This window comes from Microtus oregoni, unplaced genomic scaffold, assembly GCF_018167655.1.
Source record: "Microtus oregoni isolate MIOR12 unplaced genomic scaffold, Mior012 000046F_ref0000063, whole genome shotgun sequence".
NCBI classification, from domain to species: domain Eukaryota; kingdom Metazoa; phylum Chordata; class Mammalia; order Rodentia; family Cricetidae; genus Microtus; species Microtus oregoni.
The window spans coordinates 3,557,251-3,582,103 of record NW_024543220.1 but is presented as its reverse complement, the minus strand read 5'-3'; the positions used below and the strand labels follow the sequence as shown (position 1 = coordinate 3,582,103).

The following is a 24,853-nucleotide window of genomic DNA, read 5'->3' as shown; positions in this document are numbered from 1 at the left end:
AAAGACTTCTTTTTTTTCAGACATCTGCAGTGCCAACCATGGAAAATCTCTGTCTCAATGACTTTGAGTGTTTCGATGATTTCTTCTAAGAAGAAAAAAACAGGGTTTATATTTCTGGTTGATTTTTTTTTTAATCTAGTCTAGTGCCTTTTAGGATTAAAAAAATCTTTCATTTATTTTTGAGATTATATCATTACATCATTCTCCCATTCCCTTCATCTGTCTAAACCCTCCCATAAACACTTGCTTTTTTTTTCAAATTGATAGCATCTTTTTTCATTGTGGTTATATGCATATATGTGTGTCAAAGGGTGTGTTCTTTTCTGGAGAAGACTATTCCCCACACTCAGCATTCCTTAGTTGTCCATAGTTCTTTGTGTAGGCTAAAAACAACTCCTGCAACTAAGGATCAGTGAACGTTGATGAAAAGGGGGTAGAGAGATTGTAAGAGTCAGAGGATCAGGGAGTTCCTGTGAGATTGTATCTCCTAGGAATGTCAAAATCTACAGCCATAAGATCTTAACATGATTGCCTAAACATGAGTGGAACAGGATAACAAAAATAGACAAGCTAAAGTGGGTGGGAAAAAGTCCACGAGGCCTTCCATATTTATATATGTTGTTTAAAAACGACAGTTTCCTTTTTTTTAAGAAGAAGGATATTTCAATGTGATGTTAACATTGAAACTGTACCATTTGGATACCCTAACATGCTTCGTGATACAAAACTAATTCATAGGTTGCTAGATTATCTTGTGTTAGTAGAATTTCTGGCACTGGAAGAGACAGATAGACATCATAGATATCTCTCTAGATACATACACACAGATCGGATTTAAGGTGTGGGCTGGTGCATTACATTTTGTAAAACTTAAATCTAATACAATCATAGAAGTGCTAAGTAGATCCTGAATTTTGGAAGCAGTATTATTGTTCTTAAGAATGTTGTATTTAACCATACTTATCCTGTAGGTAGAAAAAGAGTTTGAGATTGAGTGATAGTCAGAAAAAAAAAAAAACAGGGGATAGGAGGTTCTTCAGAAGGCTCAAACTTTTACATAATCAGACCTGTATTTTTTAATATCATTTCAGAGATCTTTTGGATAAATAGGTATATATTACAAATTAGTGATATTAGCTACAGTTTTTGTAAAACCTGGAGGAGGTTGCAGATTTGACCAACAGGCTTCTGAAATGAGGTCATCCCATTTATATCAGAGAACTATGTCACAGAAAAGAAGTTAGTTGATGCTTGTGGACTCTATAAAGATACAATACTGAGCACCACAGGGAACAAGAGGCTGTGGACATCAACTGCTCAAGGTGATTTTCACAGGTAGGATCACAAATTCTAAGTGTGATGGGAAGAACACTAATGCATCACATAGTGGAAATGGGGCAGTAGAGATTGGACTCAACCTGGGCTATGGGTTTTAAACTACAGAAAATTTTAAAAATGGAAAGTATTTTCAGATGAGATAGTTTTATCCATATGTAAATATTATTCCAAAATGGAAAAGGAAAGGATTTAGTTTCAAGCCAGAAGGCCCAAGTATGCTGCCTAAGTATGTCTATCATATAAATATACATATACAATAAACAAATATATGATTATTTTTACTATAATTACAGCTCTTCATTTCTTCTTAGCGTCAAATATTGATAGATGTTTGTTTCCTAAGATAGTCTGCTCTAAACATCCAGAAAAAGTTACAAAAGCATGCATTGAGGGCCTTAGACAACTCAAATTACCCTTTAAATGTGGCTGGAGTTTTCTGCAGCAGATGCAAAATTGAAACAAAGCCTCAGGGAAATGATTATAGACACAACTACAAGACTAACTGATAATCTTAGTCCTGGGAAATATTGAATATCTTCAGAAAGGTAATAATCTGTCTCCACCAGGCTAAAGAGAGGGTTGTACAGGGGCAAGGTCTGATGCAGGTGTTGAAACCAACATACCAGGAAAATATGCTTTGAGGAAAGGCACTCTAAAAAGAAACAGAGCTTTGTCCCCTCTGCAAAGATACAGATCATTGTAAGAGACAATGCCTTACCTTCAGAAGGAAGCATGCGCTTTAACACCTGTTTGACAGAGCAATTTGTGTTAGTGTCCTAGAAACATCTCAAGCAAACTTTTTGAGCAACTTTCTTTACCTTTCCTGGATTTGGACCCTCATCTAGGATCACTGGTTTAGAGGATGTGATTCAATTTTCTGATTTAGATAAACTCAATCTGTTCTGATTCTGATCCTTCTTGTAACATCCTCTTGAGTCTTTACTTCCTCAGGCCCAGGACCAAAGAGCTTCCCTGCAGAGCATATGCTACCTTTTTATGCTTCCAGTTTTTGAGACCTGCTTTTTTACCTACCAGAATTTGCTTTGTCTATTTTATGACTCTTGCTCATGTCTCAATTCTATCAAACAATAGTAGTGGAGACTGTCAGAGGAAGCACCTCAGGGCGCTTGATGTATCCAGCTCTCCAGATCATCACAGCTTCTTGTTTGTTACTGGTTGAGAAGAAGGGGCGGAACATCACGCAGTGTTTCAGTTCTTGGCGAGGACTACAGGCTGTCCCAACTCCCTGCGTTCAAATCAACCCTTCTCCTGGAATATGAAGGTGGAGCTCCTGGAGGGCAATGGGATGGTTGGCTTCATGCCCTGCCTCTCCCTCTTATTTGTTGAGTATTTGGACCATCATAGTAGGACCTTTCTACTCTTGAGGAGAGGCTCTTCTCTCATGTGCACGGAATACATACGGCCATCAAGTGTTGGCCCTTGCCTTCTACCCAGATTAAAAGAACATCTGCAGCTGTTCACCACTGCAAACACCCAGCTACCTTGTTCAAAAGCTTCTGGGGAGACTTTTATCTCTGCCTTCCATCTCACCATGGAAGCACTGGGGTCACATATGTTTGCTACCATTTCTGGCTTTATGTGGATTATTGGGATCCAAAGTCAGATCCTCACACCTGGATGGCAAGCACATTACACACCGAGGTCAAGCTCCTCCCCTTCTTTCCTTTTTTTTCTGTCACGGCATAGTAAGAACTCATAAATATCTCAACAGTGGTTCTTTAAAAGATGAATGTAAGAAATTTGGGGTACTTTACTGACTTTGAGGATAGATTTTGGAGTCAAGATGCAATAATACGCAGAGCAGCTTACAATAATTTTATTTAACAGATTGTCATGGATATTCCAGTCAATTTTAATTAAAAAATTGAGTTGGTTTTGAAAGACACATAAGAGGCTTCCATTAGTACACATACACATTACGATAACTATAATACAGGTCTCCTTTGATGGGCACCATTGCCTCGTCGTTAGGACAGATATTCTTGTCCTTAACAATTTCAACCACTACTGCAAAATTGAGAGTTTCTGGAAGAGATGAAGACAAAGAGATTTCGTCAGACACGTTAGGGTCCTCCTTTTTTCCTACTAGGACCAGGTAACTGACCCCTGGGATTCAATTTCCCCAAACTACTTGCAAACCAATACCCTATTTAATTTTCTCACCCCATGCTTTCTACAGCTTTAGAACCCAGGAATCGCCCTCATGGACTTCCTTTCCACCCACCACCTCGACTTTCTATTTTTCCATCAGAAAGTTCTACGGCCCTCTTTGTTTCTAATGTTCCTCTCTTGGCAGATAGTTCTTCCAACTTACTGTTAACTGGAAAGTCCCAGAACAGGTTTATTCGGTGATCATTACAGAGGCAGCGGGTTTGTTTATAGTTGAAGCTACCTTCCATTGGGACATTAGTTACAAGGGAAGCTTTGACCTGGTCAGGAGAGATGGCCCGTTGTTAGTCCACAAAATCGGAAGAAGAGAGCAATACAAGAGAGGAAGTAGCTGAGATCAACTAGCAGTACATGCACATTATATTCACCATCACAGGCTAGATTTGCTAGGCTCTCCCTCCTTATACCTTCAGACTCATGCCTGAGAAGTCTGAGCACAAGATTCAGGAGGATGTAAGTGAATCCATCAGGCAAGAAGATTTACTCCACTGTGGCTATCTCCTGGGGGGAAGGCTCGCTTTGGTACCAGCTAGGGTTCTAGGAAAGGACTTAAGTGCATTTTCCTTTGTGACCCAGTGGAATGGTAGCCCAACCGTTTAAATGTACATGCCAGGACAAGGCTTTGTGAGAATGATGGCCAAAGCCCATATGCAGCCCCGTTCTAACTCTGTAACAATTGAATTCATCTATTTCTCCCCTTTATTCCAACCTTAAATTTAGAAGTTATTGCCTCTGCCCATGTCTGGCCACAATTAGATAAGCAAATAATGTTTGGGGCCAGTTTCTTTGCTTTTTAAACCTGAGAATGCCTGTCAGCTTAAGACTTCAGACAACTGTAACATATCAACTCCTGTTTCTGGTGTCTAACATAGGAGTTTTGTCTTAAGGATCCGTCTACCCAGATGTACCTGTGAATAGAATTTGGTAAGTGTGAAAAATGACGGGGAAATGCCTTTAAATGAGATTTAGTATTTCTCCTGAAATTACAGTCATCAATGCAACATAGTAAATTAGGAGTATATGTGATTTTTTACTACAAGCAGAAAGAAGGCAAGTCATATTAATTTTCAGATTCAGTTGCCTGCACTCATTTCTTTTTTACCTTGATCATTATCAGAGTAGTGACACGCATGGGGCTGAGGACACCTGCTATATACTCATCTCTGGTGTTTGCTCAGATATCTGGCAGCTCTATGTTGAATAATGATAGTCCCCCAAACACTAATAATAGCATTGGGATGCTATTCAGTCTGAGAACCGTATTTAGAGAGTCCTGTTCTGGTGTTGAGAGAGCCCTTGTTTCCTTTTCATTATATTTTCCCAAGGTTTCTTCATGAGTTAGAATTTTTAAGAACTATGTGCAACAACAAATTAGGATCCAGTGACTGTGCTACATGTCACCTGTGGTATGATGTCAGCGGCCATCACAGAACTTCCTTCTTTAAGCTGAGCCAGTCACAACTATCACAGACAGTGCCTTCACAAAGCAAGTTTAACTTTGCCTGCATCTCATATGTGTTAGATTTGGGGGTACTTCATTAAAAAACACATAGACACATTGATTACTGTAGTAGGTAATTTTATCATTGTTATGTAAGACGGCAGGTTCTCATGTCATTAAGTTTACATTTTGCCCTTAGAAAGAGTTTTCTGATGACTAAATTATAGGTTTCCTGAGATCAGGAGACTTGTCTGTTGCACAAAGATGCCAAGGGGCTATAGTTCACCTCAAGTTCTCGTCAGCATTAAAGAATTTTTGGGTCATTACATTCTAGCGTATAATAGCAGGTATACGCTGTTCGCTTTTAATTCTAAAATAAATAAATGTGACCCCAAAGCTAAAAGTTGTTAAATATTCAGTGGCAAAACAATAGAATTACTATAAAAAGGAGGATTTACAATGTTCAGTCAAAAAAGAAATATATTCCGAAAAGGTTTAAAATATGAATATACTTTATAGTTATAGTTATATGTTGAGCTTCTCCTACACCCCACCTCAGAAAACTCTGAGAGATGGTTCCACAATAAGAGCATTTGCTGCTTTTGCAGAGGATCCAGGTACAGTTCACAGCACCCAAATGGCAGTTTACAGCCACCTGAAACCTCAGTTTTAGGGACTCCTACTTCCTCTTCCAGCCTCCACAGGTACCAGGCATACATATGGTACATAGGAAAATACTCATACACATAAAAAACATTTAAAAAATTATTTGTTGCAGGATGGAATGGCTATCATCTCTTATCTATAACCCCAACATTTGGAAATCTGATGCAGGAGGATCAGGAAAACAGTTTATGCTGAGCTCATAATGAGTTTAGCCAGAGCAAAATTATGAGGCTGCTTAAAACAAACCGGCAAAAATTCCTTTTACACAAATCGTGGGTGAAAAATTTACTGTTTATGGAGTTTTCACACCCTTTGCTTATTCTCTTTGGGCGTTTTTTTTTTTTAATAAGATCACTCTTTCTTAGTAGAAGCATGAATCTTAAAATCAGAAACGTATTCACTATAATATCACATGCCATTTTGTTGAGTTCAACACCATTATTGCACTAACTTTCTAAAGGTGCAAACAGGCTTTCATTGCTTATCATCACCAGAAACTGTCTTTGTCACAGAGATCTTTTTGTATACCTTGTATAAACATTTTCCCCAACCTCATCTGTAGTTATGACTAACAAAACACAAATTGCAAAACTCTGAATCAAGCTCCATTCTACACCCACATTAGCAAGCACAGTTCATGTTCTTGTCTTGTAAACGGGGAAAATAAAGGAGAAAGCAGTGGGATATGTTTGCACTATGTCCAAGAATCTTTCTTTTATCAAGATGAGGTTATTTTTAGATTATATTTTAATAAACAATCTTCTCCTAGTACTATTTTGTTTCTTATTTGATCACTATTCTTGTTATCTCACTTGAATTAAGAAAGTCATGCTGTAGGGAACTGTAGCAAAATGCTGTGTTCTGTCTTCAGATTGTTCAGCATGTAGAGCTGGGAACCCCCTTCTGTACACCCTGGGCATATGTTTGATTTGGAAGATGTGGCATCTCCCTAGATGGCAAGATTTTGCCTTGTAATGAGTGCTATTATAGTTTCAGAACTTGGAATGCTCTTTGAGAAACAACACACTAGAAAAAGAAGACGTGGCTCAGTATCTTGACAGGTCAGGCGGCAGTGGAAGGGCAAGAGGAAACCAGGCTCAGCTTGGGGGCTTCTGGAGAAGAAGAATCAGACCCTTTGTGTTCTCTTTACCCGTGTCCCAACCTGTGAGTTTGATTGCAGGATATTCTTATGAAAACCCTGTTCTCAAGTCCTTATCAAAGTCCAGTCATGCTTATGACCCTGGAGGAAACTCTACCAGTTTTCCATCTCTTTCTTTCTCATTCTTTTACTTCCTAGACCCCTCTGGACCAGGGTGTCTTAATCTGTAAAATGGGAATCATCATCTGCTAAAAGTTTTGCACCTTGTTTTGAGATTTGGGTGACAAAACATGTATGAAGATTTTTTTTATTAAGTTTATCATGCAGTATTAACACAAGAGGTAAAGTCAATCGTTCATAATTCAGGAGTCAGATTTTGACTTGGAGTCACTGTCCCAGGTATCTACTTACCACCGAACATTCGTTATATTGTGTTTCAAGTCCAAGTTTCACAGTGATCTCTTCATTTACCTCTGCATATTTCGGAACATCTAAATAAAATAAAATTGACTTTCCACCCTCTCTGGGAAGAGAAAAACAGGGCACAGAGATCAGAGACCTGCACCTGGAAAAAGCACCAAGCTGGAAGGAGGCATGGGGACAGAGCAAAGGAGGGAGTTAGATAGCTTAGACATAATGCTAAGCATCACAATCCCCAGGAACTTTTGCATGTTAGCTGGTTTGAATATTTATCTTTGTTTAATTAAGCAACAGACATATTGTTCAAAATGGAACATCTTTCTTTTTCCAGTTTCAAATAGCACATTTTAAAGTGGAAAACTACCTACTGTCTCGTGCTAATTCCTATCACCGACAGCAGTGCTTCTTAACCTGTAGGCCGTGACCCCTTTGGGGGGATGGAAGGCCCCTTTCACAGGAGTCACCCAAGACCATCAGACACCCCAGGTGTTTACATGATGATTCATAGCAGGAACAAAGTTACAGTTATGAAGTAGCAATGAAGATAGTTTTATGGTTAGGGGAGTCACCACCACATGAGGAATAGTAAGAAAGAGCTGCAGCATTGGAAAGGTTAAGAAGCACGGCCCTACAGTTTGAATGGAATGAACGAGTCCAGTCGTTCTTAGGAGAGAACTTCACACCCACAGAATCATGTAAACAGCTCTGCACCGGAGCAGTTCAGAGATCTCCCTTGAATATCTTCCTTGATGATTCCCAGAGAGGGCCAAGACTGTGTATCTATTTAGGTCTACAGGAAATCTGCACATATTGTAATTGGGAATACACCATAGCTGAGAAAAGGAACCTAAGATGAAGCAAAGGACTAAGTGTTCCTCTTTAGTCAACAAAGCCTTTTCGGGGCCAAGGGGATTGTATCTTCTTTATAAAGAAACTTGGCTAAGGTCCTTGGTGTTCTGTGGAGTAGAAAAGAATTCCTACACAGTATTATTCATAGTTCCATTTTCCTAGGGCAAAACATATTACATTTTCCTTCTTTTACAAAATGCTCTAGAACTCAGTTTTTGGGAAAGATACAAGAAGACCAGACATCTTAAAAATTTCCATTTTGTAAATGAGTTTAGGGTTGGCACGGTGACTAGATTAGCTACAGCAATTAGCCATGCCAGTTCTTTTCTGAGTCTAGGGATTCCATACAAGGTAGGTATTCGTTAATAAACACAGGAGAGTTACGGCCAGTGTGGGTGACCTAGACACTTTAAGTGTAAGGTTTATTTCAACATGGGCTTCCCTCTGGCCCAGGAGAAAACGCCATCCAAATTGGAATATGTGGACAAGACATTTGACCAAGTTTCCCAGAGCATCCAGAAAGCCAGCACCCTAGGCTGCTGCAAATGCAGATGTTTCTAGTTTAATTTGGTAACACTGCTTCCCTTCCCCACATGGCCTCTGGCTTAATTTCTTACTTCATTCTACTCTTTCAACTTCTCTGCTTTCTTCAAGCATGGATTCTCAGTATGGTAGCTTCCAGCTCCTAGTGTGAGTGTTACTAAAGATCCTAGTGTTTATCTCTTGGTTTTATCTTAGGAAAAGTACCTATGATACCTGTTTGGCTAGTTCATCCTGAGACCATGGGTCCGTGACAAAGCTCTTCTTCTCAGTGACCCCTGCCAAAGACATCTGAAGCTGGTGCGAGAATGTGCAGACTTCTTACCTTTGCCAGGTAAACTGGGTAAAAATCCCAACAGTGAATCAGAGAGACTGAGGCTAATTGCTGACGGCAAACTACGTACAGTAGAGGTTTTGTTTCCCAGGCAAGCCCATACAACCAGAGGAAATGTGAAGGGAATGGATGGAGCCTACTAAGTGGATGGAACCAGCCCTGAGGTCTATGTGAGCTTCCAAGGCTAGAGATCTCTGCAGTCTCAAAATCTACAGAAGTACAGGTTTCCAGATCAGGAGTGGAATTCTCTCCATGGCTTTTCTGCAGAAAAAAGAAGGATTTGACTCACATGTCATTCTGAGCCTTGTTGATCCCCAGCTGCAGGCCCAGGACCAAGAGGGTGGCGGCTTTGAACATGAATGAGAAACCGTGCATGGTGGAGGAAACAGGACACCAGAACAGTAGGGCCACTGGAGCTCAGCACAAGTTTATATTCAGATTGAGGAAGCAGAAAAGCTGGCATTCTCTGTATTCATGATCCTTCCTTGTTGAGGAGGTTTGGTTTTTTCCATGGAATAAATATTATTAATTAAATTGTTAGAATATCTGTGATTGAACTTCCTTATTTTCTCAGTGTCAGAGATCTTCAAAGGCCTGTTCTTGGCTTACAGACATGTTTTTCTTCTGTCTCATTGAATTCTCTGTTCTGTTCCTTAAGTCACTGCTGGTTCGATCTTCACAGTCAGCAGACGTAGTGTGTGGTAGGTTCCAAGCAACAGCTATACAGCACGTTCACTTGATGATTCAAAAGGAGATGCCACTAAGAAGGTGTCTTAGAGTTCTGAAATGATCAGACACAGTTATCCAGAAACCACTACCAATGATAGAGCTGAGAGAACTGAGGAAAGGCTGAGCTCTCGGGATGTTGTAGAAGTGTAACCATAGTTCCCAATGATATTGTGATGTTTGGGATTGTTAAACCCTTCTGTACTTCAAGAGGGATAGTAAGTCTTCCAGATACTCAAAATATCTAGGAGAGAATGATGCTTTCATTATATAAAAGTCATTTACATAGTTGCATCGCCAAATCCAACCGTTCAGCCTTAAAATCCCCAGTCATGGTTCCCACACTTGTTTTATGGTAGAAGGCATGTAGGAAGATAACGATAAGGGCTTCCTCCACTGCAACAGAACCCAAACTATATCACGGAGACATCCTGACACATGCATTTCTCCCCCATGGAGTGGCAGGAGACTCCCTATTCCTTACATATCCCCACTGTCTTTATTGACCCAAAGATGTCATTTAACCTAAAATTTATTGTTATTTATTGAGCCGGGTGGTGGTGGCACACGCCTTTAATCCCAGCACTTGGAAGGCAGAGAGAGGCAGATCTCTGTGAGTTCTAGGCCAGCCTGATCTACAGGAGCTAATGCCAGGACAGGCTCCAAAGCTACAGAGAAACCCTGCCTCGAAAAACTAAAAAAAAAAAAAAAATCTCTTGAATGACAAAAGGCCAGGATGATCCTCTGGGGTCTGAATATGAAAGTCTTCTGTCTAAGACTTACCTATGTATTCTGCTTTAGTGAGTGTGGAGAAATTAAAGTCTAGCTGTTTGTACACAGTGGATGAAGTTTTAAAAATTTTCCCCTGATTATTTATTCTTGTGCTAATCTCTTCATCTTCTTAAGCTGGGCACCAATAATTCTTCACTCTGTAGTTTCAGCCAAACACTTGCTTCTCTGTCTCAAGAGTGACATTTTCTCATTATCCATGGCCCTAGTCTCAGTGACCCTCCTTCATGAACACTTTTCCATGTTTTAACTCTCTTTTCACCAAATCCTTTTCTTGTTTACTTGAGTAATATCTCCCAGAGGATCATCATAGCTGATATTATCCAAGGAATGGTCCAGACCAGATCCACATGGGAAATACAGATATAGCTCTTTGCTGGATCATAACCCCCTTCAAAGGTACATCTCTGTTCTTTAATGTGTATAGGGGGCAGTTTTGATAAACTAGGGATCAGAAAAGATAGATGGAAATGAATTCAGAGCATTTATAGAGAGTAAAGAGATCGTTCCAGAAAACCAACAGAGATGTATACAATTCATAACCCTACAAAATATGTAACAAAAGTAATGGCTATATTAACATTGGTTGGTGTGATTATTTTATGAGTCAATTCGACTAAGAATCGTACCCAATATTATAGATTTTTCTTTGAAGACATTAAAAAACAAATAAACAATGTGATTAACATTTAAACCATCCAGGTTTTGGTAGAGTACCTTCTATAATGTAGGTACACCTCATCTTGTTGACTCAAAGCCTTATGAAAAAAGCCTGGGTCTCTCTGAGAAAAACAGATTGTTTGCAGATTGTCTTCAACTTGTAGCTCTGTACTGGTAAGTGACAAGTCACTTATTTATTTAAGATTTCTGCCTCCCTCCTCCCCCAATCAAGTCCTCCTCCCTCATCAGCCCGAAGAGCAATCAGGGTTCCCTGCCCTGTGGGAAGTCCCAGGACCACCCACCTCCATCCAGGTCTAGTAAGGTGAGCATCCAAACTGCCTAGGCTCCCACAAAGCCAGTACGTGTAGTAGGATTAAAAACCCAGTACCATTGTTCTTGAGTTCTCAGTAGTCCTGGATATTAACCTTCATCAGGCGATGAAAGGAGACAGAGACAGAGTCCCACATTGGAGCACCGGACTGAAATCCCAAGGTCCAAATCAGGAGCAGAAGGAGAGAGAGCACGAGCAAGGAACTCAGGACCGCGAGGGGTGCACCCACACAATGAGACAATGGGGATGTTCTATCGGGAACTCACCAAGGCCAGCTGACTTGGGTCTGAAAAAGCATGGAATAAAACTGGACTCGCTGAACATAGCGGATAATGAGGACTACCGAGAACTCAAGAACAGTGACAAGTCACTTTGGAGTTTTGTTGCCCTCTGCAACGAGTAATGCTGATTTATCAATTTGGTAGGATCAAGAATCACTTAGGACACAAACCTCTCCAAATGTTGAAAGGGAGTTTCTAGGTTGGGGTAATTGAGGTGAGTGTGTCCACCCTGAAAGCAGGCTATACTGTGCCATGGTCTGGAGCCCAAGGCTGAATAAAAATTAAGAAGTGAGCTGAGCACCAGACTTCATCTCGGATCTTTAATGTAGGTGCCATGATAGCTGCCCGACACTCCAATCACCGTGCCTTCTCACTGTGCCCTCAAGCTGTGAGCCAAAACAAACCTTTCCTTGTGTAAGTTAATTTTGATTTTACCAAGGATTTTGCCATGAGGACAAGAAAAGAAAAGAAAAGAAAAGAAAGCACCTTCTGTTATCTTCCATTCTCCCTTCCTCTTCTGAATAGGATTCTAATGCCCAGAGTGACCTTAGAAATAGGACTAGCAAAAAGCGCTTCTAGGAGCTGAGGTGCCTTTTAAGAGGTTTTTATGGGAGCTGCAAATGAACTTCTATTGTATTAAACCACTACTACTTTAGGATTAATCGAAGAAGGCAGCTAGAATATTGTGTGTGCACATGAACACGCACCATGCACGCACGCGCGCGTGCACACACACACACACACACACACACATACACACACAGAGTCATATTCATGTTTCTCTCAGACAGCTTCTGTTCCACATTGCAACACTTCAAAAGTCACCTCCTGTGCTACACACCTCACTGCATCCTTGGTGTGAATTAAACGCCCCTGTGTAAGTCCTGTAACCTTTACAGTCTCACTAGTTAAGAGGAAATAGAGGCATGGGAGTAAGTGCCAAGTCTGGATTCACTTCTACACAGGTTTCAATAGAACTTTTGTTACTTTTTGGCTGGATGATATGAACAAGTTATTAAAATCTGTGTGAGTTTCCTTTCCTGAACTTTATATATCTATGTATTTGTTTTTGAGACAGGGTTTCCCGGAGCATAGCCTGGCCTTGAGCTCACTACATAGCTAAGGATGACCTTGAAATCCTTATTCTCCCACCTCCACCTCTCAAATCCTGGGGTTACAAGCAGGCATCAGAAAACCCAATTATCCTTTCTCAACTTACTTATTATTACAAAGGCTGATGAGACAGCTCAACAGGTAAAGGGCTTTAGTACCAACCCTGAGAACCCGAGTTCTATCCCCAGGACCCATAGGACGGAAGGAGAGGACAGACTCTTACTTACATGCTGTCCTCTAAACATCATGGACACATTATGGCACATGTGCACAGGCACAGACAGAGAGAAAGAGACGGGGGAGAGATGGGGGGGGAGAGGGAGGGAGAGAGGGAGTGAAAATAAATAGATGTGATAAAGTTATACGTGTATGTATGTATATTGCTTTCATCAAGAACAGGATAGGCAAATGCTATAAGTGCATGGACTCTGGTATGATCCTAGTGATTTTGAATCCCAGTTTTTCCATAACAAACACTGGAGCTCGTTCTCGTAAACAGGTAATGCAATGAGTCAACACTCCAGTGTAGAACCAGACTTCCTGAGTTCAACATCAGACGCCATTCGCAATGTGTGTTTACTCTGAGTTAATGTGGAACTTGAAGGATCCTTACTTGCTGGAACCTCTTTTAACATCCTCTGTATTTCATATTTGTCAGTTTGTGTTCTGCCTCTGAAAGAAGTTGCTTAATATTGTAAATCAAAACATTTAGATTGCACAAAACCTGACCCCAAATTTGACTCCTTTGGATACTCTTATAAGTTGTGTCTGGAATTTGCTTTTCTTAGCTTCAGTTGGTCCATTTATAAAACATGATTAAAAATAGAAACCTACTATGTAATATTGCTACTAGGATACAGTGAGGGAATTCATAGAGAATGTTAAGAACATTTTCATACATGTGCCCTATCCTCATGTATGTTGCTTCTGTGATTCCCTTTGGGAGCCACTCTTTATCCGGTTCTTCACAGCTCTATTGAATTTAATGTTACCCTTTTCTTTGTACAGACTTCACCTTAGTCCTTCATCCCTTCCCTTTGTGTCAGTATGTATGTCCCATAGAAGTTTCCTGAATCATTTACAGTTTGGTTTTTATCTGTTAGATCTACTTAGTCTCTTCTAACTATTGGGTTGTTCACAGCTTACAGCATGACAAGTTTGGTTTACACTTGCCTACTAAGAACTATCTGCTAGACAGGGTTTCTCAACAATAGTATTGGCAAGAGGATGACATTACCATGAACTTTTATCACAAATTATATTCTGAAAACATTGTTACATATCATCTACAGAGCACACGCTTAGCATGTATGTGCATGTGTGTGTGATATAAAGTTATAAAAAAAGAAAACAAAGGGAGGATTGTTTGTAGGGAGGAAAAAGACCCACTGGAAGGGAGAAGGGACCAAGAGAAAGGGTGATAGGCAGTGCATATGAACAACATGCAGTGACACACATGGATCTTAAGTGTCATACTCAAACTCATTATTTTATATGCTCACCATGAAAAAATTAATATAATGAAATGGGATTCAAAAAGGTAATACAATATTGATTTACATTTACATATATATGTAAAACGGAACTCGGGGAGTTTTGCAGATGTGTTCACCTGCTCTGACTATAAGCTAAACTCAGGAGAGATGAGTCAGGAGAGCCCTGCTGCAGCTCCATCCCTGACAGTGCAGGTAGGATGGAAGCTGAGGAAACATTAACAGTGATTGGATGCTTGCTGTGTGGGGCTTATTGATGCACGAGCAAGGTCAGTGTCCAGAACAAAGCCCATTGCCTCTGAAGTCAGGACATTTAAGCGATGTTTACCATCCTTTAAATCAAGCTAAAACATGCAGGAGCCCTCTAACCAAACATTTAAGTGGGACTATTGGGTGAAATACAGGAGTAATGTTATTACTGGTGGCCTCTGAATAATTTCACCGTCTTTCTTTATTTTGTAGTCTTGATGGATTGCACCTGATACCCTTGACAAACCATAGAGTTATGTTTTTTTTTTAAGACAAGGTTTCTTTGTGTATTCCTAGCTTTCTTGGAACTCACTCTGTAGACCAGGCCACCTGCCTCTGCCTCTTCAGTTCTGGGATTAAAGGCGTGCATCACCATTGCCCTAATTCTGAATTTTTAATCTAATACACAGCTAAACTATACTCTATAGTTTCTCTCAAAATTATAGCCAATGGGCGGTTTTCTGTTTATGTATGGACTGTTTAAGGATTGAAATGGAACCAGACTGAAGCCCCAAAATTATGGCATTCAATACAGTGAGCCTACAAGGTTTATATCCTTCATTGTCTTCTGCTCCTAACTGACTGTAGATTTAGATCCTAATTCCACCCAAGTATTTGTAGCAATTTTGTTTCCTTTTTAGTGTATTTTCCAAAATACCAGCAGCACCTGTGCTAGAACTGTCCAGAGAAACAATACAGGAGAGGGAAGGGGATACTAGAAAGACGAAGAGGAGAGAGGAAAATTGTCTCATGCCTTGTAAGGCTGGATTATGTAAAATCTGTAGGATGGATAGGGATGTGGGCATAAGTACACCAATGTCAGAGGATAACTTATACAAGATGGTTATCTTCTTCCACCATGTGGGTCCCAGGCAGGGACTGAACTCCAGTTGTCAGACTTAACAGCAAGTGCTTTTCCAAGTTGAACTGTCTCACTGGTAAAAAACCAATATTGATGCACACTGGTGCAGTTTACATGGCAAATGTCTTCTAAAGGCTCACATATTGAAGGCTTGATCTCTGGGTTGTGCTTCTGAGAGATGGCAGAATGTTTCAGAATAGGGACTTCTTATCAGGTGTTTTAAGAGGTGTGTTCTCAAGGGTCTTCCTGGTACTTTTTGAGATGATTCTTATACAAACCTGGGTGTGTCCCTTCCTCCACTGCTAGTTCAAGATGTAATCATTAGCTTCTCCTCACGTGCACAGCCGTCATTCATATTTGTATCATAAGTGCGAATGCTGAAGGGTGGCTGCCAAACTTGTGCCATCCTGTCTGGATTTCAACCCCCAAACCCTACCAAACAAATCAAACATTTTTCCTTATAAAGTTAGGTACAACGGGTGCTTTGTTGTAGTAATACCAATACATACATCTTTTACAAACATGCACTTCCTTTATTTGGATGATACACAGATGGTTCTGCTATAATGTCATAGACATTGCTAAAAATCAGTGTACTATGTAAATCTCACAACAAAACCCATATACCTCACAATGTAGTAGGTTTCTATATGAATATTCAAATCTACCAGTTTACAGGCTAACTGAAAAGATGCAATATGAAAAGTGAAAGGTCTTGAATGAAGGTATCCTGCATGGATAGATAATACTGCTCCCAGTAGTCATGAGTTTTTAAACTACAACTCCATATGAGTTGTTTGACAATCAGTCCTAAGTGGCTTACAAAACAATACAGTTATTGCCATCGCTCTTGGTTGCCTACTAGAACTAGAAAGTAAGACTCCAGTGATGAACATATCACACACTTTGGATGCAGACATAGTGAAATCACACCACAACTGAACTGGATATTTTCTCCCTGACAGGTAGTGTTCATTGTGTTAGAAGACCCTCTGCAGGTTTTTGGGGAAGAAAAGTCATCAGAAGTCATGCAACTGTGGCCCCTGCATTCTATAACACAGGAGGGCCTACTAGACAAGATATCCCTACTGATAAAACAGTGGCAAAGATATTCTGGAGGATACCAATATCTTTTTTATTTGATTTTTAGCCAGGTTCATGACATAGAATATATGCTGGGTACTGGAAGTCTGGTCAAAATCTTGTGGCTGGGGAGGCTACAGACCTATGGAGAAATCTACTACTGATGTTTTGCTAATTGGACATGTAATTAATCTGTCTTCTAAATATTTAAGTTGATACCATAGACTGGTACTACTTTCAGCCTTGGTTAGAGAAAATCTTTTGCAGTGGGCTACAGTAAAACTGACGCAGAACTGGTCAAAGTGCAAAGATTAAGTGACTGTTGAGTTCTTAATCTTATAGGACATCTGTATCCTTCTTCTATGGCCTAGGGAACATGTTAGAGTAGGTATTGGGAATACTGTGAGAGACAGAAGATAGGGAGCAGTGGGTGCCATGACATGCTGTCTTCTGGACATGACATGGCCATTGCAGTCATAAATACAGCAGCTGTGACCACCTTCACAAGAATACATACCAGAAGACATGAAAGAAGAAGGGGGCTAGCTGAGAATAAGATCAGGGTCAGCAGGAGTGGCAGGGTGGATAAGATTGGATATTTGGACAGCAAATATTATCACAATCAATTTTATGCATGTTTAGAATAATCAAAAATAAAGAGAAAATGGAAGAAAATCCCACAAGGCTTATGAAGAAAATGGGATTAAGGCACAGTCCTAAATCTTTTTCAGTTACAATTAAACTGAAAATAATAGTAGAATGTCATACATGTTAGGTGGCAAAAACCTAAGTCCTGAAATTGATATGCTACTTTACCTTGTGCAATACATGAGGTTTGTTTGAGGAAGTGGATATCAGAGGGTGGAGCTTGTGAATTGGTGACTGAAGAGCAATAGTCTGAAATCAGAAAACTGAAACACTAGAAGTGGATAGGTGTAATGCATTTTCCTAGTTTGGCAACTGATTGTTGCTTTAAAGCCCTTAAATATTGGGCATACTTTTGCTTTTCTTCTATTTTTTTTTAAATGTAGGTTCTTTGAGGTTTAAATGGAAACTGATTTATTAAAGTAATGTCATTTTTCTTGATCAAATATATAGCTTTCTTCAATTAATGTGTCACTGTAGGAAATCTTTTGTAGTTTTCTAATCTAAACTCATGATTTTATCTGAAAATCTGAAGTCTTGGGAAATTGTAATGATATTTCGAACTACTGAGTTAACAACAATAAAAAAGAGTCACCTAGGCAGTTTGGATGCTCACCTTATGAGACCTGGATAGAGGTGGGCGGTCCTTGGGCTTCCCACAGGTCAGGGAACCCTGATTGCTCTTTGAGCAGATGAGGGAGGGGGACTTGATCGGGGGAGGGGGAGGGAAATGGGAAGCGGTTGTGGGGAGGAGGCAGAAATCCTTAATAAATAAATAAAAAATAAAAATGAATAAAAAAAAGTCACTTCGGCAGGATTTGGAAGTTTTCATTTAACACCTTCATATTAAACTACTATGCCCTTCTTTCTTGCTCCTGTCTGACATCTTGAATTAGGACTGAATGTTTTTGAGATGTTGAATGAGTATTTGTTTATTTTTAGAAGTGCTTGATTATGTAAAATAAAGGCATTAAAATAAGTTTTGTAGGGACATCCAAGCAGTAAACAGACAAAGCTGGTTGATGCTTGAAGTACACAATTGCTTTGTAAGATTCTGTGTAAATTTGGTCTATTGGGTGCATGTTTTCTACATAAATTTTGTTCACTGGTTAGATGTTTCTATGTAAATTTGGTCCGCTGGGTAGTTCCTGTTACCTTGTCTTTCTTTCTGATGAAAGTGTCTGTAAAGAAATGTGACGTACATACAAATAACTTTGTACAAACTGAGCAGGCTGTATTTATGATTTAGGAACACACACACACACCAAAAATTAACTGAAAAGGAGTCTATGAATTTTAAAGAGAGCAAGAAGGGGTATATAGGAGGGTTTGGAGGAAAGAAAGGGGGGAAATGACGTATCTTAAAAACAAAAGAAATTATTTTTTTGAAAAGAGATGTGAGGTGCATTGTGGTCAAATTTTCCACAAGTAAATCAACTGGATTGAAACAACTTTAAGTTTTCAGAACAAGTGCCAAAACAGAGTTGACTGCATCTTGGAAGAGAACTACCCTGCCTCAGCACAGCCTTTGGAATAGTTACTCAGATTGAGCTATATCGCCAACAAAATCTCCAATTTTCACCCAACAAACCTTGCATTTGAAGTTCAGCTAAGCCACATCCTCACCAGCTTTCTACTGTGACAATATGATTACTTTGTCATTTTTCTTTTTTTCATTTGTTGAAAATAAATATTTTATCAAAAACATATCCTGATTATAGTTTCCCCTCCTTCTCCTCCTCCCAGCACTTCCCTACCTCCTCACCTCCCTTCTCATCCAAATCCACCCTCTTTCTTTCCCTCATTGGAAAGCAAATATACTTCTAAGGGATAACAATAAAATAAGATAAAATATGATAAGATAAAATAAAATCCAACATGTCAGAATTGAGCAAAACAAACAAAATGAAAGAAAAGGCACAAGAGAAGGCATAAAGAACAGATACTTACTTGTTTGTATATCAGAAGATTCATAAAAAAGCTAAACTGGAAGCCATAATGTATATGCACAGGTTCTGTGGGGTTAAAACAAAGAGAAGAAAAAATAAGTAAAATAAAATTAAATTAAAAATAATTTAAAATTTAAAAAAGAAAAGGCCCCGACAAAACATTATGAGATGAGGAACTCCCAAAGATGCTGTTGAGTTCCTCTCCTATTAGCCATCGATTGCTGGGTGTGCAGCCTACCCTTAAGAGTTTCTTTCCCCAGTAAGACTTCCTTGGAAGAAAGTAAGTTTTTATTTGCAATTTTGCACATCTCAGGACTTCAGTGTGAGGATGGAGCTCCTCACGGACCAATGTGAAAGTGGTTGGTAGCTTTGTATTCTGACTGATGGAGGTGCAACCTTGAGAAATTTGGTAACAGAATAGTTTTACTACAAGCAGAGTCTGTTAAGATGCAAGGCTCAAGTCCCTGACCTGCTCTTGTAAAGCTCCTGTCTTTCTGTTGAAGTGTTCTTTAAGATACATATAGTTCAAAGATGAAATGCCCCTGCCCAGAATAATGTGTTTCAACACTGTGCCACTGTTTTGGATGGTTGTAGAACCTTTGGAAGGTGGTCCATCTGGAGGCAGAGGCTCACTGTGAATGTGCATTGAGTGTTGTAGTCCTGTCCCACTTCTAACCTGGAGTCTCTCTGCTTCCTGGTCAGCACACACGACAAAGTCACTGTTTCAAACTGCTGTCACTGCCATGTATTCTTCATCATGATGAACTATATCCTCTGAGCTGTGATCCAAAGTAAAGTTCTGGCTTAAGTGGCTCTGTCAGATATTTATTCACAGTGATGAGAAAAACACATTGAGTTGGGGAGGCAGAGTATAGGTCTGCCAATATCTGCAAATGGGAACATATGTTCTCACCCAAACCCTGTGGTGCAGTAGCAGTTCTGCTAATTCAAGGGGCTCTGCTTGAGTGCTCCCAGGGTTGGAATGCCAGAACAGGTACTTCTGACTTACTCCATCCCTAGCAGCAGAGCATCAACCCCAGAGACTTTATAAAACCTTGAGTATTGCTTTGAGAACTTTCCTACTACAGTTTCCAAACAGCACTGCTTTCCAGTCAGGGAAAACAGCTTTCCATCTGTGTGATCAGAGGATATGGCAGAGCTCATCCTGCCTGAATACCACTGATTAACTACATTCTGACCAGTGTGCTCACCTGACTCTGAAGCATCTCAGGCCACAGGAAGTAACGAATAACTCTAGAGAGCCTTATAGCAATATTTCTTTGTTTGGAGTTGTTCTTAGCTGATTCATTCAGCACCTGAAGGTAGACCAGATAGGGAAGATGAATTTCCACTAAAGAATAGCTGTGAAAGCCAGAATAGGAAGTTGATGTAAAATGCACAGACATCAATGTGGGGGAACCAGGATCAAATGTTCAGAACAATCCTGAGTAGAATTCAAAGAGTTGCAAGAAAATATGGATAGAAAATTAAGTGAAGTCTGGAAAATAAAACTTCATGATCAAAGTAAAAATTTTGAGAAAGAGAAACAATATTAGCCCAAGAGATAAAGAACACAGTAGCTGAGGTAAGAAGTTCATCTCAAAGCTTCAACAGCAGATATAGTTATGCAAAAAATATCATTGAGCCTAAACACAAGTCACTTGGATTATTATTGAAAGTACAGGAATAAAAAAATAATAAGACTTTTGAGAATCATCAATATATCACCAAGATACCAAAGGTTTATTCAGGGGACATTTTATTACAAAATAGAGAAGAGGATAACAAACTAAATCTAAGGAAACAATGGTAGAAATATTCCTAAATTTAGTTAAAGATAATAATAGATACAGGAAGCTGTAAAGTTGTCACTCAAATTCAACCCAAAGAGGAATCCACTAACTCTAATCATGATCAAATATTACAAATCAAAAGCAAAGGATTCTGAAAGCAACAAGAGATAAGAAACATCAAGTTTAAGGAAGGTTATATATGTAGTAGCTCTTAGGAGACTTCTCATCGGAAGCCTGAAGTCCAGGAGAGATGATTTATGTGCACAAACTTCTGTAGAAAAAGAAATGGAAAACCCTGCAGAGTAAGAATCTTTACCTGGACAAACGGACCTTCCAAAGTCAGAGAGACTTTGTTGATTTACACTCCCAACAGCACTCAAGAGGCTCAGCCCCAGGGATCTCTTAAATTGGAGACCAACATAAGCTACAAAGTAAGAATTTTCTAAATACAACCAACAAATACGCTAAATAAAAGAGGGAGGTGTAAAGATTTCCCCAAATTGAAACCAAAGAACTTCACTTCTTTTGTTGTTGTCTTACAAATATTTCTAAAGGTGTTCTCTAAGCTGAAACCCCAAGCTACTAGTGAATTCAGTGAAACAGGAAAGTTCCAAAGTTGATGGTATCAATAATATATATCCATACACAATATACTTTAATACTTTGAGCATAGTAGGGAATAGAATTTGATCTTCAATATGAGAATTAAAAAAACCCACTAAAACCAAATGCAGACAAATGACATAACGCTGTAAAATTTGAAATAAACATTATAAAATGGAGTCAGCGTGTAGTTTCCTTAAGTGACTTAAGTTGCAATGAACTCAAACTAGCTCATTACAATTATTAGTTTTTAGGGCTGAGAGAGGATGAGTGGTTAAGAGCATGTTTTGTTCTTTCATCAGACTGTGATTTGGCGCCCAGCACCTACAAGGTGGCTCACAACTGTTAATCACTCTAGTCCTGGGGGATCTACCACCTTTTTGTGACCTCTGTAGGCACAAAGCATGTGGTGCATAGACATAAATATGGGTGAAACATTCACATACATAAAGCAAATAAATTTGAACAAATGTATTAATTGTTTTATTGAAGCCTCTGGGTAATCAAAAACCAAAAGACTTTATAATACTTGTACAAAACAATAACGACAAAAAATACAAACTTTTTCATCACAGAGAGTTATCAGTCAAGGGAAGTGAAAATGATGTAATTATATTGTAATCTCAAATTAGAAGGAATTTAAAAAGGAAAGAAAAAAATCCTAGGATATCTATAAAGAACCCAGAAAACATGTTACAAAATAGTGGTAAATGTACTCATCTATCGATAATTGTTATAAGTTGGTTTCTATCCAATCAAGAGATGTCAAGTGATTAAACAGACAAAAAAAGTCTAATGCATGACTTTATAGTGCTGTAAAAGTCTTAACTTTGCAGTAAGGGATCAGAGAAACTGAAAGTAGAGAGATGGGAGATGGTCTACATCAGTGAAAACCAAAGAGAGGGGTAGAGAAACAGGTAGAAAAACAGACCTTAAAATTTAAACATTGTTAGAGAGATTAGAGAAGTCCATTGCATACAAATTCATCTAGAAGCTACATGCAATTACAAGCATATGTGCCCACCATTGGAGTACCTACATATATAAAACAACTATTTCAAGATCTGAAGGGTGAGAACCAATAAGAAAACATTAAGTTTGATTTATATATCAGCTCAAATGCTGAAGATACACAAATGTAGGCAGCTGTACCTAATAATAACACAAAACACATTTTTTTTTCAAAAACACAATGTTCTCTAGGAGAGATCATATGTTAGCAAAGAAAATAATTCTTAAAATAACCATGGTGGTTAAAGTCAATTGTCAACTCAATGCAAGCTTGAATCACTTGGCAGATAAGCCTGTGGGCACGCTTTTGAGGGGATGATTTTGATGTCCTTAATTGAGATGAGATTCTGAGCTGTATAAAAAAGGGGAAAGTGAGTTGAGCACAGCCATCCAGTGCTCTGTTTTCTAACTGTGGTGTGATGTGACCAGCAGCCTCCAGCTCTGGCCGACTTGAATTCTCTGCTAGGATGGACTGCAACCTGGAACTGGGAGCCCCAATTAGCCCTCTCTTCCTCATATTGCTTTCACTGGGGTCTTTTATCACAGTCACATGAGAAAGAACTAAAACAGACACCTGAGGTTGGGATCATATCAAGTCTCAGGACCATGACAGTAAGAGCAGAAGAAAAAAGCGAAAATTCCAAATACATAAAAATTAAAGTTATCTTCGAAATAACCAACAAGTCATACAAGCAATACAGGAGGAGCTAAATATTTGGAACTACAACACAGAGCATATATAAACCAACAAAAACAGCTCTCAGAGCATGATTGATAGTCATCAACATACATCAAAAAGAAGAAAGAACTCAAGTTAAACAATCTAACAGTTAACGTTAAGGAACTAGAAAAAAATATCAAGGCTAAACTGAAAAGAAAGAAACAAAGCCCAGAGAGTAAATTAGCACAACAGAGATAAGAGTAAAAAAACAAAAATAGCCATCAAAAATTTAGAAAAATAATCAAAATCACCAAACCTAACTAGGAAAAGGGAGAGTAAAATTTAAATAAAATTAGGTTTATAAGAAGAAACGCTTAAACAGGAGTGACATCCAAAAGACCCTAAGAAATGATTACAAACGATTATATATCAGTCAACTGGATGCTCCAAAAGAAATAGGATAATTCCTATATACACAGCATCTGCCAAAACTAAGGCACCTCAGACCAACAATAAATGATAGAATTGAGTCAGTGATAAAATGTACAGTTAAAGAAAAACCAGGGACCAGACCTGAGCCGAACAGTAAAGCATTCAATCCTTCCCAAACTCTCTAAAAAAATCTGAAGTGGGAAGAATACTTCAAAGTCATTCTATCAAGCTAGAATTTCCCAAATAGAAAAGCCAGACAAAGACACTGAGAAAAGAAAATCTCTCTGATGAAGGCAGAAGCAAATATCCTTTAGCAAATTATCAGCAGGCTAATTTTAAGGATACACCAAAACGATCTTTGGAGGGTGAAGAAAGCATTACAGCTCAGTATAGTTTATCTTGAATATATCATTAACATTAAGCTAAATTTAGGTGGTACCATCCAACAAAAAACCCAATAAGTGTTGAATATAACAAGTAATCTTTTGAATGCCTGCATCCAAACAATTCTGACAGCACAATCTACTAGAGATCATCTATTGCTACACTTGTGATCACTGCCTGGCATTTAGACAAAGACACATATGACTAGCTCAATAGAAGATCAAAATTCAAAATTCAAAACCCAAATCACGGTTTCTGCTATAGGCATATATATGTATATATATGCATATATGTATATATACATATATGTATATATATGAAATATATATGTATATATATACATATATATGTATATATATACATATATATATATTTCATACCCTCATACAGCAACAAACATCCAGTAAATCACCAAAAGTGAGGGTCCACCTTGTGCTCATAATAGGCAGGATGTGAAATCAATGCAAGTTTCTATTACATGGGAATGAATAAAGGAACTGGGGTATGTAGACACACTATACTCTTTGATTTTTAAAATGACTGAATTTTCCTTTGTATCAGTAAGGATTAACTCAAAGAATTTTGTGGAAAGTGAAATTAAGTATGTAAAGGCAAATACCACAGGATCTTACATGAGGAGAGAGAATACAATTCCCAGAGCCTGGAGTAGAGGCGGAGGGAGTTTCTAGTCAAAGGGCACAGCATTTCGGTTACATAAGAAGGAGTAAGCTTTGGATTCTGTTACAAGGCAGAGGTGACTATAGTTAACAATGAATACCAGTATATTCAAAAATAACTTAAAGGGTGAATTTCAAACGTTTTCCTACCCAAAACAGTAAGTGCAGTGATAATTATGCCAATTTGTATAACTAAGCCATTCAAAATTATGTACATATATCAAGACATAGTAA

At 38.8% G+C, this 24,853-nt stretch overlaps 1 protein-coding gene across 1 annotated transcript; it reads right to left on the bottom strand.

Moving 5' to 3' along the window:
* Window positions 1-3,154: 3,154 nt before the first annotated feature.
* Window positions 3,155-9,263, bottom strand: LOC121435725 (prolactin-inducible protein homolog). The gene is made up of 4 exons (XM_041635191.1): window positions 9,167-9,263; window positions 7,146-7,257; window positions 3,674-3,788; window positions 3,155-3,384 (listed from the first exon to the last, which is right to left on the bottom strand). Exons 1-4 carry the CDS (start codon window positions 9,250-9,252, stop codon window positions 3,260-3,262), a joined length of 438 nt encoding a protein of 145 aa, XP_041491125.1. The 5' UTR covers window positions 9,253-9,263; the 3' UTR covers window positions 3,155-3,259.
* Between the last annotated feature and the right edge of the window lie 15,590 nt (window positions 9,264-24,853).

Bases quoted from the DNA above. Each gene is read 5' to 3' on its own strand.
- LOC121435725 (XM_041635191.1), bottom strand. From the start codon at position 9,252: ATGCACGGTTTCTCATTCATGTTCAAAGCCGCCACCCTCTTGGTCCTG. The intron at 7,258-9,166 runs GTGAGTCAAATC...TTCTCTTCCCAG, and splicing joins AACAAGGCTCAGAATGACAT to AGAGGGTGGAAAGTCAATTT. The intron at 3,789-7,145 runs GTAAGTAGATAC...TCTCCTGACCAG, and splicing joins AATATAACGAATGTTCGGTG to GTCAAAGCTTCCCTTGTAAC.